Source organism: Athene noctua, chromosome 15, assembly GCF_965140245.1.
Source record: "Athene noctua chromosome 15, bAthNoc1.hap1.1, whole genome shotgun sequence".
Classification (NCBI taxonomy): domain Eukaryota; kingdom Metazoa; phylum Chordata; class Aves; order Strigiformes; family Strigidae; genus Athene; species Athene noctua.
In genome coordinates, this window is record NC_134051.1 from 12095710 (window position 1) to 12114070 (window position 18361).

Genomic DNA, 18361 nt, shown 5'->3' on the forward strand with positions numbered 1-18361 from the left:
CCAGAAGTGGAGAGAAATCATTCCAGAGTGGCAGGTCCCCAGGAAAAAGCATTTGCTTGCCCAGAAGCCAACATAGGCAGAAAACTGGAATGACAAATTTGATGGGCAGTTCTGTGAAAACTGCATTTATACCTATTAGCCACTCTTATTTCTGAAATGTTTCCTACTTGCAAAATATGATAGGTTCTGTAAAGTCACCAGATTTAAACTCTTACACAGACTAAAACAAATGATCAGGTAAAAATCAAAGACATTTACATCAAAAAAGATGTCCAAGTGACTAGTATTGCAGTCTGGGTTTAAAGGGAAGTCAGGGGCAAGTAGCTTGTGTGATCTGCAGTCTGTCACCCAGTTCTTTGCTAATCTCTGAATTGTATTTTATGACTCCACTAACAGTTTGTGATCTTTCTTTCCCTGTGTTCCCCTCCCTCTTTTTTTTAACCAAAAGAGTCGCAAGTCCAGTTTGCTGCAGGACTATTTGGAGGTTTTACTTTTTAACTGCCGACAGCCTTTTCTCCAGGTTTTTTATGTGTCTCATAGTTATAGATAGAAATTTTGGTTTTGCATATCTAAATGATGAACAAAAACCACAAACAGAAATTTCAGAAAAAATGCTCCCATTTTTTCACTATTACCTTGAAAAGGTTAAAAGAGGAAAAAAGAAAAAGACTGCAAAACCCATGAAGAATTTCTCTTCTCTAAAACAGAAAAACAAACAAAAAAATTTATGTTTATATAATCACAGAAAAATCACCAAATTGCAGTTTTCTTTTTTCCATTACAAATCATTATTAACAACTGCAGAGTGATGGGTAAAAATACAGCTTTGGTACTGAAGGATTAGTTCAGACTTGTGCTAGCAGATACACTGCTGTGCCTGTGTAACACAGTTCAGAAGATCATGTATTCTGTGGCTTATCTAAATGATCATCTTTCAGGGTTTTTTCAAACATTCCCAACATAGTTTCAGAAATGAAATGTTACTGTAATCTTTGTAACTTTTCAAAGACGTCCGAGACCAGGGTGTGGACCAATGAAGAGAAATCTGCATCGTGAGTCTTATGACTTTTATCACTACATTCTCAGCTGTTAGTGCCAAGATTAAACTTTCAGAAACATCTCAAGCATCTTGAATTAGCCTTGATGAAAACCACCATGTACTCAGCTATCGGCACTGCTTTGTTCTTAGATTTTCTTTCTTTTTTATAAAAAATAAAAATTAAGGTCTTTTGTGTAACTGAAACCTTATGCATTTGCTTTTAAATCAAAAGCAATTACATATATGAACCCATTTTAAACCATTTTGACTGCAGCACTTTTGTTTTCAGAAAGAAACAGCCAAATACCTGTAATGTTCAAAAAAAGTTTTTTTAAAAAATGCAGTCAAACCCTTTTAATTGCAGTGTCCTACTGACAGCAAGTAGCCTTCCAATTTAAACCTGTTTATATGGCTCAGTTTGAAACAAAATAATTTGACAATATAACCTCAACATGTCAGATGTTAACATATATGTGTGTGTGTGTATATATATATATGTTATATAACAGATAATATTAAAAGTGTAAAACCATGGAATATGGGGAGGTCACCTCTTAAACTTAAAAGAGCTGAGCTCCATAATGAGATTAATTAAAGAATTACAGCTACAGTAAAAGGAGGGCAGTTGAAATTCGAAACAAAATATTTTGCTTAAAATCTGCCTAAAATATGACCACATTTCAACCACCCTTGGTGAAAGTGGAAAAAAAAAGAAGAAAGAAATTCACATAAAACTGATTAATTCCTTACGGTTCACTGAACTGAATTTTCCCAAATAAACCACAGAGGTGCAGTCTTTAAGAAATCCATTAGCTATTCAGACTATGTCTTTTTCTAATCCAGCATTATTATCTATAGTACATTTAAAATATTTTTTTTAAGCCTAGTGTAAGAAGTCCCTTTCATATATATCCCCTTTTCAATATTTTCCTTGGGAAACTACTCCGTCCTGCAAACACGCATGTGACTGTAACTTCATTTATGGACACATTAATAATGATCCATTAGAGCACATGACTATACTCAAATGTTTATTTGTTTATGGAATGAATTCCAAGAAGTTTCACAGTGTAGCCATTTTTTTCTGGGTACTGAATTTAACATTTTTCCCTTCCTCAATTCATTCTGCTTTGATGTGATATGATTATTTACTTGGTACAATTACATACAGTCATGCTTCAAAAGTATGTAGACTAGACTTCCCCTGTTCAACTTACTTAACTTGGTAAGCATATTTAGCTTTCAAATCTTTCCTCATAATTCAGGTGGAGACACATCACAGCTGTATGAGGAGTGACTGACTGCGTTTCCTTGTTTCTTGACAGTATGCATCTGTTCCTGCTCTAGCACTCCTAAAATATGCCGCCTGTTCCCCCCTTTATCTGCAATCTCGTACATATTTTCAAGGGTTTTCTAGTGACAGAACACCTATGTTTTGAGTTTTTCATCATGTGGCTGGTTGCATCTTCCCAAGGGAAAATGAAAGAAGTATTTTTAAAATCTATTAGTATAGGTAAGTAATAATTTCTACTGCCAAAGCAGAAATGCAGCTTGAAAATCAAATGGAATGTAAAGGAATATTCCCTCCTGTATCTGGAAATCAACCCCACACCTGCTGTGAAGATTACTTTCTGTCTCAGTTTGGTTCAACTAGATTTTCCACACACTCTAACATTTGTGTTAACCAATTACCTCGCAAAGCCAAGGCTATGGTTGATCTGTAAGAACTGCTAGCTAATAGGGTCACAATTGCTTTTGCCATAAAACCAGGAACATTTATTTATTTTACTATTTTCCCTAAGCACAATGCTTTTTAAAAAGAAAAGTTTACAAATTTTATGCAGGTAAGAAGAAGAAAAGAAAGCCCCCAGGAAATAAAACAGTTGAGAGTACTAGACAGTGTATAGAGAACCAATGGTCTTTCCAACAGCACACCAGCAGTGAAATAACCATTGCAACAACAGCCAGTGTGAGTGGAGTGTTTTGTTCACGTAAGTGATGAATGAACATTTAGGTAATTCATTAAAATGTTCAAATATTTTCTAATTCCTTTCATTGTAGGGCAGATACTTTTTAGTTTCCAGTGATGCCTCATCAGTACTGCATCTGCATAATGTACTACTCAGAATCATGACTAGATGGGGTTTGTCCACTGCATGGAGGCATAAAACAAATTAACCAGGTTATTAACCAAAAAGCAAAGGCCTATTTCTTCTTGGAAATGTTGAAGCAAAAATATGACTGGAGCTATGTGGGATACCAGCCAGAAAACAAGAAGATGCAGCAAATTCTGTCCAGTTTCAAATGGATGTTTTAGGCTGCAGTTAGTGACAAAATTGATACAGACAGCCCTAGATAAAGGCACGCTGGGAAAAGAAGTTCTCCTAACAGACAATCTCATGGTAGAACATCAGCCTCAGGAAACCAAAAGCAGGTCTTGCTGTGTGCATGCCACTGTGTCACATCCTGCCAAACATGATCTCAAATAACATGCATGTTATTAAATCACCTATTTAAATAAATTTACATTAAAGTAATTTCAGCAAATCAGAATAATAAAATAAGAAAGGACATAATCTTCAAAATAAAGAGCCCCAACTCATCTGCTATTTACTCATACCCTTTGGGGGTTGTTTTTTAGCCGTATTTTCTGTAGAAGTATATATTTCTTTAAAATTTTGCAACATATCCTGGAACAAATTTATCCCATCAGCTGTGCTATACTGGGGAGAATTCTCTTTCTTCCTACAAGTCTAAAGCTGTGAGCCATTAAACTGAGTCTTGAGTGCCATGCTTCTTTCTACATTTTCAGACTGAAAGTAGAAGCTGTTAAGAGTTTCTTAACACCTTAAATATAGATAATTTTGTGGAATGTAATGTTACAGCAGTGGAGCGGTATAGCAATGTCAGCTAAGAATGCTGTAGCTTTATGATTGTAGGTAAAGGCTGAAAGAAACACACCTTTTTTTTTCACTCAAAAGAGATCTAGCAGGCATATGCACTAAAAAGGTCAACAATCCTAAAAGAAGCTATTAATTTATAAAGTAATTTTCCCACAAGAAAGTTTTCACCCTTTCTACCCTAGAACACTTTTCAAAACTAGTAACAAATACTATAAAAGATACAGTGAAAGAAGAATAGAGAATTGCAAGCAAATTTTTAAAAAGACACATTAAACATGCTGTGAAGGAGAGGGAAGAATCAGTGGTTTATATGAGGCTTTATACCCTGGCCTACCAAACCAAGCAGACATACCGTGTAGGGTATAGTTTCACATGACACAGCAGGCAGAGGACAGATTAGCTGATCTAAAAGTAAGCAGCCATCACAAATGGGCAGTTTTCCTTCCCTCTGTTACTGTTGCACCATTTTCCTTATACTGGATGTAAAGATTGTGTCATTACCGGGCAAGTCAGCTTATCAGGCTGATCCAGCAGAAAACTAACCCAAGGGGCAGCAGAAGAGAACTGAAGAGCAGTCCTTTGTCAGATCCGGCAGCTGAACCAACTCACCGTGAAGCCATGATCACTAGTGGAGGATGGCAGAAGCCTTGGGCAAGGAAGCACAGGACTGCCTTTTTAATGGGAAAGTTGCTGGATCACCTTAGCTGCCCCATAAAAATCAGACTTTTGGTCTTTACTTGAAAAGAAACTCCAAAAGTGTTTTGTTCTAGTTATTGTTCTACTGAAAATTGAAACTTCACTATTTGTTTCAGTAATAATGAACATGTTTTAACACACTTCCTGAAACCAAAAAAATAAATTAAGAATGACTTTGGATTTATTGATTACAACCAATTTACATTTCTAGCTTCCTCAATATCCTTTTTAAGTATCACACTGGTCAAGATTATACAAACACAGTTTCATAAAATTATACATCTTTGCCTAAAATATATATCCTTGAAGAAAGGTCTACATTGCACTGTGCTGAAAGCCACAACAAAGCAGAATCTGACTGTTAGCTCACACTAACCGAGTCTTTGGCTGATATTTTCATAGAAGGTATGCTGATCTTTCTAGTAGTGTCAATAGAATCACATTACTGCTCGAGTCAGCATTTTCTAAAAGCTATTTGGCAGCTCACCATTCATCCCCTACAGTTAGATTCAACACTGTTTACAGCACTTAATAAACAGGGTTGGTCATATACAAATTTAAGAGATACGTCATTGTTATTCTTAATGTAGTTAACTTTGTAATGAATTGCCCTATCTATTTTTAAAAGTTTTTCTTCTTTTTCTTTTGATCATGAATCTTAATGCTTTATTTGTGACATCTGAGTTTTTAGTAACAATAAATGCTTTGTCTGCTTGATGTGAAGAGCTCAGTGGTTTAATTAAACGGGATTAATTGAATTAATTAATTCAACCAAATATGTAGAAAGACAAGGTTAAGAAGTTGTTGTATTATGCTATTCGTTACTGTATGACTGCTCACAATCCACTTCAGCGCAGTCAGCTGGGTTAGATTGAATCACTGGTAAAAGCAGTTTAAACTAACCTTGCTGACTTTACAATGAAATAGGGTTTAATGACATTAATAAACAGCAGAATAATAATAGCAAAAATAAGAGCAGCTGGAGCACTAACAAAATTAATTATGGCATCACAGCTGAGATTGATAATCAAAACCCCTGGACAGTAACTTCTCAAACTAGTACAGCTGTTTCCAAATAGCCATCTGTCTGGGCCCCAAGGCCATTTTATGTATGGATACACTTAAATTAACTTAGCAGAGCTCAGTTAAGGAATTAAGAAGCAATGTGATAATATTGAAAGCTAATGTGATATCAGCAACACAAACTTGTACTGGTTTAAGAAAAAAATTGAAAAGAGGCAATTTTACAAGTTGCTTTGAAGTGGTAAAACAGCTGGGTGTCCTAGAGTCCTAAAATAATTGATTTGATGACAGGAAATCTCTGTGAGAGTGATTAAAAGGAAATTTGTTTTTCCTTTTGAAACAATTGGCAAAGAAGGCAAAGGAAATCTTATCACTACATTACTCTCCAAAACAACATAAATATAGTTTATGGAAAGATTAAGTTTCTTCAGAGACAGGGTATTTTTGAATCAATTCAACTGCCAAATGACACAGTCCACTCCACCCTTAGCCCCTACTTTTCTTAGCTGCAACATTTTGAAAATAGTTTCATCTTGTCCTCTGAAAATGCACTTGTAATTTTCACCTTCAAGATTTTACATACATGAAGACTGTAAACTATGATTGTATAATCTGATACATGCATCCTTTTTCACAGTGGTGTGTTGTAAATGTATAGGTTTGTTTCTTAGAAATAAGTGGGAAATGTATGCACTTGTAACTCTTACTAGTATAGTAGACAATGGAACATGTGAAAAAACATGTCTTGATGATAACAAATAGAAAACAGAGTCCAAACCACAAACATTACACTGCAATCATTTAAAAGGAATTAGCAAGCCTGCTAGGTCAACTTCTGTCATCATCTTCAGGAATGAAATTTTTCAGCAATTAACACTGACAGAATTAAACATGTATTACAAAGAGAAGAATTTGGCTTTTGTTTTTTAATTTATAATGAGATTAATTTTATCACAGTAAATTTGAATCCACTGTTTTCAGATCTATTTATGTCTTCTTTTTTTTTTTTTTTTCCAAAATAAACTCTTAATAAACCACAGTAAATAGGCTATGAAATCCCACAATGACTTAAAGAAAACCTTGGTTGCTCTGCCAGAGTCGTCTTTACATATCAGTCAAGTCTGCTGAAGACAACTTATGTCTCATGGAGTTTATTTTTCATCATTTTTGTGCACAGTTACTAGTTATTACTTCATTTAATCTTCTAGCTCTAAGTTCCTAAAGCCAAGAATTCTACTTCACTTACTGCATATGAATACCCCATATACATACACACATATAAATGCAGTTTTTCCCAGTTGTGATGTACAATTTTGCTTCTCAGAATGAAATTCTTTTCAGCTATATCACTTAGGCAATTGCATGGATTGATAAATAAAACCTGATCTTTTGTGGATTAAAATTGCAATATAAATATGAATAAACATTTGGAAAATCTTTGCAGCCCTTGTAGCACGCTGCTGTGACCAAAAAAAATATCATGACAATCTTCCAGTTTTGGTATTTGCACTATAATGTATACTGCCTTGAAGAAAATCATTCCTGTTCTGAACATTTCATAATTAAGTGAAGCAGTGATCAAAAGGTCCTGCACATAGCACCGTGCAGACACAGAAAAGCATGTCAGCTCATAACACCTTGCAATGTATAATACTGTAATAGCAAGGCAACTGAGGAGGCCATGATATATAAAAGAAGGTTTTGAAAACAATGTCTTCTGAAAAATTACTCTTTTATGAAAGCTTTGATATCAGCCGATATTTAACTATCTTCATGAATTTAAAAAAATCTACCCTGAGAGTTCTGCAGACTGTATTCATACTTAAGCCTTCACAACTGAAACACAACCTGCAGGAACAGCTTTCATTGTGGTCCTGCTGTTGGTGTAGACGTGCAGAGCCACTTTTGAAGTTGTCAATCATTACTGTCTTTGTTAATTATAAGCCTACCTCTCAATGTGTCTAAATATCTACTCGAAGAAATCTATTGCTATTTGTATTGGTATCAATGCAGACTCCTCCTTATTGACAAGAACTCCTAACACTGGGAAGGAACACTGGAAGAGTGTTAAGCATTTTGAAATGTACACAGAACATTAACTAATTCTGCAATCGAAACTGGAAGAGTAGATTTCTCCACTGGCTATTTTCTAATGAATTTGGGGTGTCATACATATAGAATATACCTTGCAAAACAATGGAAGCAGATTTTACTGGACACATTCTATTAAATAGCATGATGCAGCTGAAGCTAGCCAGCAGGAGCTTCAAATCAGCTCACACATTTTCCCTGGAGATCATGAAGAATGGCTGTTTAGGCAGGAAAAGCACCTCCACCAGGAAAATGCTTTTTCTTGCACTTGCAAATATGCAAACCACAGAAATATTCAGTAGCTGCTGCAGTCACCATCTCTCATCATAGGGAAAGCAGCAAAACTGGAGACAGACCTTACTCTGCACAAGAGCTTTGTCTAGCATAGGTAAACCAGGAGGAGTTGATGAGGTTGTCCAGGCCCTGGGGAACATGGTGGATGCAGTACTTGAACATGATTCTCTCAACTGCAAACATTAAATCACCCTGTGGTACCAGCATGTGACTGGCAGGTGAGCATTGCAGAGGATTAAAGGAGGAGGCACGTAGAGGCAGCCTTTTAACAGTGAACACTGTTCCAGAGGATGAGAGCTGCCATTGATTCACTTCATGTTATGTTACAAAATGTCAATTATTTCAGAAATCCAGAACAACAGTTTAAAATGTTTGCTCTCACTACTGCCGAGTTTTCTGCACAGCTGTTGTGTGACAGTGGATTTAAATACTGTTCCACTTCACCCAATAGAGGAGAAATTGTGTTCCAAGAGCACCATGTATTAAGGTATTTATTGGAAAGATTTATACTCTAACTACTGAACACTGTGTTCATTAGAAAACATCCAGTGGAAATACCTACTTATCCAGTTCTGATGGCAGACTTGGTTGGTGTTCTGCACACACTTCAGAAGGCTTGACAGCAAACTTAACACAGTGCAACTGTAACATTACCCTGACTAGATGTCCTAAAAACTCATGCTATCCAAGATATGCAAGCGCAAATACGAAATAATAGAAAAGAAGTTTAGGGAGTCAAAGATTTGCCAGTGGGGGAGCTTGAAAACATGGAGAATTTATAACTTTGTGTTTGCTGGTATTATAAAAAGTAGCCCATCTGGAAGTGCTGGGATTTTACAGAAGACAGAGTCTAGCATTTGTTTAAAATATTATTAGCCCCAAGTGCCTATTACATTTATTTTGTGTGAAGGAAAAAACATCAAAATAAAGAAAACTGAAAACAAGGGGCTATTTTGTAATCCCAGTTGTTATAATGATAGTTACTAGTAACAGATTTCTCCTTCACATAACCTGAAAGGAGAAACTTCTTTCACCTTTAGGCAAAAATTTCAAAGGAAGATTGCAAGCAGAAAGAAAAATGTTTGGAACTTTCATGCCATCCTTTAGCTTGATCTGCTTGTAACTAATGATTGATAGCATGGATGCACAATAAAAAGTGAAAGAATTATTGCAGGGCATCAGGTTAATGACTGCTGTTAATTCCGTTGACATTTACGGAGCATGGACTATTTTATAATTAAAATGCTTCATAGGGAAGTTTTAGTTGTATCTATTAAAAAGGAGGACAGTTTTGAAATTAACAATAGCCACAAAAGATTTAATATCTAAGAGTTGCTAAAGAATTGCAAGGCTCTAGTCACTTATGACAAGCTCTGATTGCTATAGCAGTGATGTTAATATACTCTTTATGTATGGTCATTCTAACTGTAGTGTCTAAAATAAAGTATACTGTGAGGATGTCAAACAATTTCAGAATACCCTGTTTTGTATCTGTGCATGAGCAAAATAATTTAAAAGAACAGTAAAATTGCATAGAGAATAAGGAAAGAAAAAAACATTTGAGTGATGACCCAGCAGGACATACACAATGCCTCAGTTGAGACTTTAGATGTGTAGAAATTGGGCACGTGAAGGTGAACCAATGAAACAATGACATGGTCTATAGAGGCAGCTCCAAATGGTGACCCACAAATATTCAATGCTGAGCTAAAAGCTGCCTAGGCCATTAGGTAACACAGAGGACACAGGCTTCCCATTAAACTACTTAATTCCAGATTGCACATCAGCAATTTTCTGTCACTTGAAATCCAGAGTTGTGGATTTTTTCTGGATAGCAGGCATCTAACCAGGAATCAGCATTTAAAAACCTTTCACAGAAACCTGATTCTAAACTTTCTCAGCCTGCAGGGATTCAAATATACGTGTTTCCTTTCCCAGTGAAGTCCCACAAAACAAGGCTCAGAATGAGGGCATCATCAGAAGTGCTTCTGTGTACTGAGCTGAAGAGGTCTAATGATTTGCCCCTGGCTTTTAACTCCTGCCAACCACCTGGAGATTGGCACTTCCTCAGTTGTAAACAGTAACCAGGTATAAGAATACCATCTCATATTCTGCTCAATTTAACCAAGCTGTGGGCTGCTGAAAGTTATTACTCTCTCCCCAGTCACTTTCTCCTTTGTGTTAGATTCATCACATGTCAACAACACTGTGGAAAATTAACTGGCCCATACCAGAACCCCTCACTGATCCAAACCCATGGTGCAGTTACACAATCTAAAACTGATGCAAGAGCTACAGAGTGGGATCAGCCATTTTGGCAGCTCCCAGTTTGAGCCAATTAACTGTGTGAAACTGTACCCTAAATGCTCCTATGTATTAGTTCGGGGCAAAGATCAGCCATCTGAGAACGCATCTGCAACAGAGCCATCAGACTGAAGGACCACACAGTGGTGACTGCTACAAGATAATTTTCCATCTCTACAACACATGAACAACATAGTGAACGACCTCTTCTCACCTCCATCTATAGGGGTGTAGTTCAAATCCCCCAACAGGTATCATATTTGAGTCCAGCCCAGAGAGGCTGATAAAATGCAACTGGCTGAGGAGCTAGTGAATTCTCCTGCATTAGCAGACAAAGAGGCTGGGCAAATAATCATAATTATACCACTTGGCCTGAGTAAACAAATAGCAATTTTACCCCTGTCAGTAAAGTCTGTCCACAATCAGAGCAAAAAGGAAATATATTAGAGTTGGTTCCTAAAGCAATCTGGTCTCATTTCCCCTGGAAATTATATTGGGTTGTTGGGATTTGTTTCCTTTTTCTAGAACTGTACAGGCCAACTTCTGCTATAGGTAAGTACAGTTCAGAAAATGTGTACTATGATCCATCTGGTAAAAGTCGGTATTTACATGTTGTGTAGCTGGTAGATGTCTGATCCTGCCCTAGGAAATACTGTGCTAGCACACTGTCATAGTCCTCTGAAATGATTGAGTTTGGGCCCTGTACTGTATTTTTCATTGCCACTTTCAGCTGTACGGATAAGGGTAAGTAGTGACTGTAAAGAAACAGCCAGGCATTTCCACCAGACATTACCTTCTCTTCTCACTCAGGATTACTGTACTACTGTGTGTTCTATTTTTTAACACAATTCCAAGTATAAAAATTCAACACAATGTAAAAAACCCCGAAATTAAAATATGCAATCTAATTCACTTACCTTTGGCTTCCTGCTTAGTCCAGAATTCTTCCACCCTCTTAATAATGTTTTTGTTTTCTCTCAACTGCTTTTGCCACTGACGTAGCTCTTGTATTTCACTATCACAGCGGACCTGGGAAAGGCAAACCAAAATGCAACTAAAATTATATACTCAAGTATATAATTTTGGGTTCATGTTACCCAAGATGATGATACAGTTTTTTCATGAGGCTGTGGCTGGGCAAATATGTGACATCCCTCCTTTTAGCTTGGCCTGATAGTAAAGCGCAATCCCAAAGGTTTACAGTTTTCAACTTATACAGAAATAAAACCCACATAATTGACAAACCCCACTGAAAACATAAATATGCCAATTAGGGGATAATTTTGATTACCAAGGAGAACATGATTGCAGTGAGACACTTATTCTTTGAGTTAATTAAAATGTAAAGCATTATGCTGAAGGATATTAGTGCCTTTAGAAAACCACAACACTATAAAACCAACCCACTGACCAACATAATAGAGCAGAAAAGGAGCATGAAGGGTCATAAGGCAGAAAATTTATTCCAGCAAACTGCTTCACACCTGCTATCAGCTGCAAATAGGCTTACTGACAATCCTAGTCATACAATTTTCACAAACAGGAGAGCCATTAATCTGTTATTTAAAGTAATTGGAATGCATTACATTATATCTACTCTTTGTCAGTCAATCACCCCTATGAAGGCTGTAATTCTGCTTCCACATAAAGTGACAATAGTCACAGGCCTTGATTCCATTTAAGATTTAGTTGAATTCTTCTATTATAGCTTTTGCACTGGTGTAGGTCCTACTAATATATGAAGTAGCTAGCTTTGCATCAACAGCTTCTACCACTCTGATACTTAAACTTGTTCTAAACAGGATTCAATTAATTAGCAGAGTGTTGCCAGTTGTCTACCTTGTCATTCACAAAATTACTACCTCCCGTGTTAGAACAAAAATCCAGAATAAATGCTGTCCTTCGGACAGAAGTGGGAAGGGGACGTTAGCTTAGACATGGTAAACAATTATTCTCTTAGAGTCATATCCAATTTATAACAGAATTATTAAAAATGTAGTTTGTTTTTTCTAAACATTATGCGTACAAAATGTCATTATGTTTTAGGACTTAATGTCCTAGTAATTCAGGCTGATGTTGAATAACATGGCAGAAACAAGCAGCAATAAGCTCGGTTTCTCCTGGACACATTTTTGCTTTCAGGAAGTCAACTACTTAGTTTTCTAGAAAATTTCTCATAGTTATTTTATTCTTACATGATAAGGTAATATGTTTGCTCTGTGATTTGAACTCTATTACTCTACTTCATTACACTCTGGTTTCCTCACACTTTCCTGATATACATACAGAGAAAAAGAATAGGACTTAGTCTTCCCCTAATTAAAAAAAAAAAAAAAAAAAAGCAACTTAAAGAAAACAATATAAATTATTTATCAAAAGTATTCTTTCCACCCAGAATTTCTTCTTTGTGGTGCAGCTAAGAATGCAATAGACAGTAGCTGAACTCCCATAACAGTTTTCAGTCCCCACAGGAGAAGATAGCTTGCTATATTTCAGATAGTGCACTGGCAGAGCAGAAATACAATACAAGGTTACATGATCAATAAAGACAGGCAAGACATTTACCCACTGACTTGACATCAGATACCTCCTAAGCCTCTAATAATATCCCATTATACTAATATAGTTCTTTCGTATCTTCTATAAAAGTTCTAAGAAGTTCTTACAAGGTTGATACGAAATTTTAGAAATTAAAAATATTACTAGTGATCTTCTTTTCAGCTATACAAAAAAATCAAACCCATTTTCTATTAAGTCCATCAAAGACTATTTTCAAAAATAAAATATAATCCCAAACACAGGATAATTTCTTTAGGTGTCCAAGTGACATTTTTTTCTTTTATACTGTCATGTATGCTTTTATAAAACCTGTAATTCCCTATTACATGGAGTCAGTTTATGCACAGGAGAGGGTTAATGGAATGCTTATGGGACATATAAATGACAGTAACAGGAAAGAGGCAGGAAGACAGAGAAATTACTACCTCTATGTCTATATATAAAATTTTGGAGAAAAAAGGAATTGTCCATTTACAACCACAGCAATGTAAGACATGTTTTGGCTTGTGACAGGGCCACAGTGATCTCGGCATAGTGAACATGAATACAATAACTCTTAACAGTTAAAAGATAAAAGGCAGTAGATTCTGTATACTTTCCCCAGATAAATAAAACAGTGAAAGTATAGTGAAATACATATCGAAATGCAAGGTTCTGAGATAAAGGCATAGTCAGATTCAAATACTCTGAAGTCCAACACTCAATCCAAGCAGTGAACATAATCTCCCAGAACAAAGTGATTTTTAGAAAAGAAAAAGGAACACAGGTATACCACCTGCAGTAAAACAGGTAACAGGAACTTAACAAAATACTATCAACATGTTCCAAATATGGTTAATAGATTATAATTTACCATAGCTGTATAAATTCTCAGCAAGTAGTCTATTTTTTTAATCAGAGTGCAATTCTACCATGATTAACAAGCAACAAATTCTCCAGACAAATAATCAGTCAAGAGTCTTCTCTAAACAACTGCTGTGTCTTTCCTGCAAACCAGTAATGCATGAAGCACTGAAGGGGTCTTAACTCTGAAGTGAGAGTTCACTCTTACCCAAGTCACTTGGATTGAATCTATGCTTCCTGTAAATAACTGCGAATATTCATGTGACCTTCTGGGATTGAGCCTTTGCTAGTGGCCACAACTTGTTGGAAAGGAATATAAATTGTCACAGCAAAAGCACACCACAACTTTGTAAGATATAAAGATAAACCTGCTTCAATTCTGATTTAACTTCTGCTCAAACAATATTTATGTATAAAAAGAGCACTGAATATTTACATAATGATGTCCAATTTAAACGTCATGATATTACAAGATTTAGCCAAAATAAACAGCTTTCAATGCTAGGTGAGAATATGTTGGCAACAGTGGAAGGATAACACTAAAGCTTTGACGAGAGACATTAAAGGAAATGTAATTAATGAAAAATCCCCGGTCTAGAACAGTTATGCAAATTGTAAAGATTAAAAAGACCCCATAAAACAAATGGCACTAAGCACAGATTCCGCAGTAAGGGGTGAAGGAATATATCATCTTTTATTGAAAAAGTGCCTTGAAAATGGATACCTACCAGTCAGGTGTTTTCACCTGATACCAACTACTGCCTTGGCCCATGATGAATGAATGCAACCTCAATAAAAGAGGATTGGTGAAAAGCTAAGAGAAAGGATTCTGATGACAGAGCTCTCTCAAGTCTTATTTGGTGCTCCTCCTCACCCTCAAAGAGGCCCCTCAAGATGACATCTTCCTTTCTGAGCTCCTTAGAGTACTTGGCAGTTTTAGCTTCCACTGCTGTTTGTTCTGGAATTTAATTCTTGATTAAACTTGAAATAATTTTCAGAGTACTCATCAATGTCTTTGTATGAAAGATTGTAACGAGGACTTTGTTGATGGCAGACATTAAGTATTACTACCAAAACAAGTATTTTTCTGCAATTTGCCTCAGGTAAGGCTGAATGTACTGCACTGATCATAATTCATTATCAAAAAGTTCTCAGTATTCTGTACCTATAGCTCTTTCCCTTTACACAGAAAAATGTTCACTGCCCAATCCACTTTTGCTGATTGCCAAGTGTTTCTGATACTGGCACACTCAGACAGCTGTAAGTGGAGTATCATGAGAAGACACGATGCTCAGTCAGTTAGTAACTAGATAAACTCTACTGCCTAGATCAATATGGTTAATGAAATATCTCAAAAATGGTCTGAGTCCATAGAAGATATGTCTAAGAAAAATAACTTGCTGTGGTTTCTCACACTTTATATGACATTGTTTAAGAATAAAAAGCTTACAAGGTTCACATTTGGGATAGCATTGTTAAAGATAAAACTATCTTGCCCAGATTTCTGAGCCTTTTACTTTTTCTGAAATCCAACAGAGTGTCCAGAATCCTTCTTCATCCATCTTTCAAACAAGTACCTATGGCATATGATTTTATGTCCTTTAAAGTGTATCTTGAGAAGACCAATGATGAAATAAATACACTGTTCCTTTACCACAGTGCCATGTAAAATATGTGTGCTTTTATTTAATTATTAAATGTTATCATAAAGTGTAAATTTTTATTTCAATAACAGTGTTTAAAAGTTCCAAATTCTGTGAATTATAAAACAAGGTTTAATGAAAAACATCAGAGGAGAATTTAAAATACTGAGATAATAATATCCTTAGAATGCAAAAGGGCATTATTTGTAAGTGTTCAGTTATTACCACAATAAATCAGTGTTAGCTGACAGAGCTAGTTATTTTAAGAGCAAATCATCTGAATTCTTTGGTAAATTTCTAATATACTTTATCATTAATGTGATGAAATCCCATTCAAGCTTAGTGTTCTCTTAATTTACAAGCCCAAGGATAACACATTGCCTTGTGTAGTACCTTGTTACAAATGATTTTTATTTTATTTTCTGATTTTAACTTTTAACTTTTAAAAACCCAAGATCTTTCAGCTCTAATAAGCTAAAACATGTAACAGCTACTTTTATAGTTTATTAATTATGAATTATTTTTGATGTCCCCTACTTTTTATAGGTACAGTTTCTCTCATTTCTGGGAACAGGTTTAGAATGATAAATACTACTGTGGAAATGTTGAAGTTAATATATATAGCAAGGAAGGATAGTGCCCTTCAGAAGCTCTGGCAGAAGCACAAGGTATCTGAGCAACTCTGCACTGTTCAGCAAACATAACTGTTGGATAATGGTTGCCTTTGCAATACTCCACTGAAAAGGTGCCTGCAGTGATATTGTCAGTGCTAATTAATGTTAGTGTCAATGCCATCTCTGTTTAAAAAAAGAAAAATAAAGGAAAACGAACAAGCAGAAAGTGTCACAAAAATCTACCAGTCAAGAAGACTATTTCAAGGTATTTCATCATCTTTGACTGCATGGCACATTATAGTAGTCACTCATATATTCACGCTTGTGAAAAGTAGTAAAGAAGATCTTAACAGAATATTTTATACTGATTGTTATTTAAAGAACACATAATGTACAGACAGAGATGTCTCACTGTCCATCACAATGAAACTACTGCTATACCTGGAGGCTATATACAAGCTTAAATTTTGACAAAGGCAGTCAAAGACATTTCTTTGTCACCAAAGTCACCTGAATTTCAAGTCTATTTCCTTCCAAGGCACAAAGGTGTTAGAGCCTTTCAAATAAATATTTGACAGAATCTATTTACCCCCCAGAATAATAGTATTAGCCAATTTTCTTTGTATTTATTTTATGTGCCTTGCTTTTCCCCCTTAAATTGAGGATTTCATTAGTGTTGTATTATTAGCATGGCTTGCAACAACTGCTTGCCATTTTGTTTTCTCTTTCCTTGAGTAACAGCCTTCATGCCTCTCCTACATCTCCTGTCTCATTCTTAGTCTCTATTTTTTGTCCTTTGTTTCTGTATGCTTTTATTTCTTAACAGACCTGGCCAGTTCTCACTCTCTCCACACTCACTGTGTATCCCTGTATGAAGTAAAATAACACTTCAACCTTTAGCAACTAGCCAAAGATCAACTTAAAAAAAAGAAAATTGTTCAGTGTTAATTGTACTTTTAAAAATCGAATTTCTGCAGATTTTCTGTTGTTGAGAAAAACAGTGAGATTACATCAGCGTAAATGCCTATGAAAAATTGTAGTCACTAGGCATAAGGAAGAGCAACATCCAAAGCCAATGAACCATGGGGGTCTCAGCAGCTATTTATAGTATTCGCTACTTAAAATTTATGTAAGGATTTTCCCTGGGGCCTTCACAGTCCTACGGTTTTCAAAATCAAGCAAAATAATTATAGATTACTCTTACCTGATAACCTCTCCAGAAGGACTGAATTACTATGCTTGCTGCTTCTTCTGATAGAAGGAGAGATAGAGGAATTGGTGGCCTAGGACTTAAAAAAACCATGTTTTGTAAACAGACCGCCTATAAATGTAAAATACTGTCTTTCCTAACAGTATATTTTATAAAAAAAGAGAAACATTCAGGAGCTTGAAAGATACAATTTCTTATTGCTCCAAAGATAAAAGGTGCAAAGAATATCTCCTTTAAAAATATATTCTGTGTTATGTATGCTACAATCATTTCTTCTTTAAAATGATACATGAATGGCACATCAAGTGCAGTAATCTTTCTTATTCTTCTACATGGATTTTAAATTCCTACTATTATGTTAGGGTTTGAGGTGGTGGTAGGAGGGGGGCAAGAGAAATAAGCATGCCATTTGTAAAGCAGAGGAGGTTTTAGTGTGCATGCAACAGTGAACAGTCATAGGACATAAACAACAACAATTATTAAATACACAGAACGTATTTATATATTAGTACATTAATCTACATTAGGATTTCACTTAAAATGTACTGAAAACATTAATGATTGTCATATCTGCATAACCATGGATCCATGTAAGAAATGTCTAAATAAGTTCTTAAAAAGCTGAAATTTTACTTTTGATTGCATATACACAGTTTGTTGATAAAAGAAATACATGGGAAGTCAACAATTTTCAGCCAAAATATACAGTAATTTGAAAGCATTTCAAATGCTTGGTGGTTTGGTGGTTATGTTGCTACGAATTTTAATGGGAAGCACTCTAAATTGTAATTAAAATTAGGCCATCACTAACAAAAACTCAAACCACTACATCAAATCCTGCTTCCTAAAAGCCATTTTCTATGGATGTTGATTTACTTCTCACACACAATGATCAGAAAGCAAGCATTGGAAAGGACAAGACAAAATTAATTTATATAGTTTCTTTTATAATAAATGCAATTAAAAGCTGATGAAATACAGGGCAATAATGTTGCAACTCCTGAAGATACCAGTTACAAACAGTAGATTTGGCACAGTGTTAGAATGGCTGCAGAGAGCCACTCTCCATGCATAGGAAACAGATTGAACACAGCTTTGACTTGGAAGACCACAACATTATGAGTTTGTCTGTAGATGATGGC

General features: G+C 35.6%; 1 protein-coding gene across 6 annotated transcripts in view; it reads right to left on the reverse strand.

Annotated features, from left to right (window-relative positions):
* Positions 1-18361, reverse strand: part of IQCK (IQ motif containing K) — a 45600-nt gene that overhangs the window by 7022 nt on the left and 20217 nt on the right. For 5 of the 6 annotated variants that reach the window (XM_074919590.1, XM_074919595.1, XM_074919591.1 and 2 more), the window contains exons 7-9: positions 17214-17298; positions 11268-11379; positions 2-84 (exon numbers count right to left, since the gene is read on the reverse strand). In XM_074919590.1, coding sequence (XP_074775691.1) covers positions 2-84; positions 11268-11379; positions 17214-17298 — 280 coding nt within the window. The remainder of the gene's footprint in view (position 1; positions 85-11267; positions 11380-17213; positions 17299-18361) is intronic. The other variant, XM_074919592.1, reaches the window with a different exon arrangement.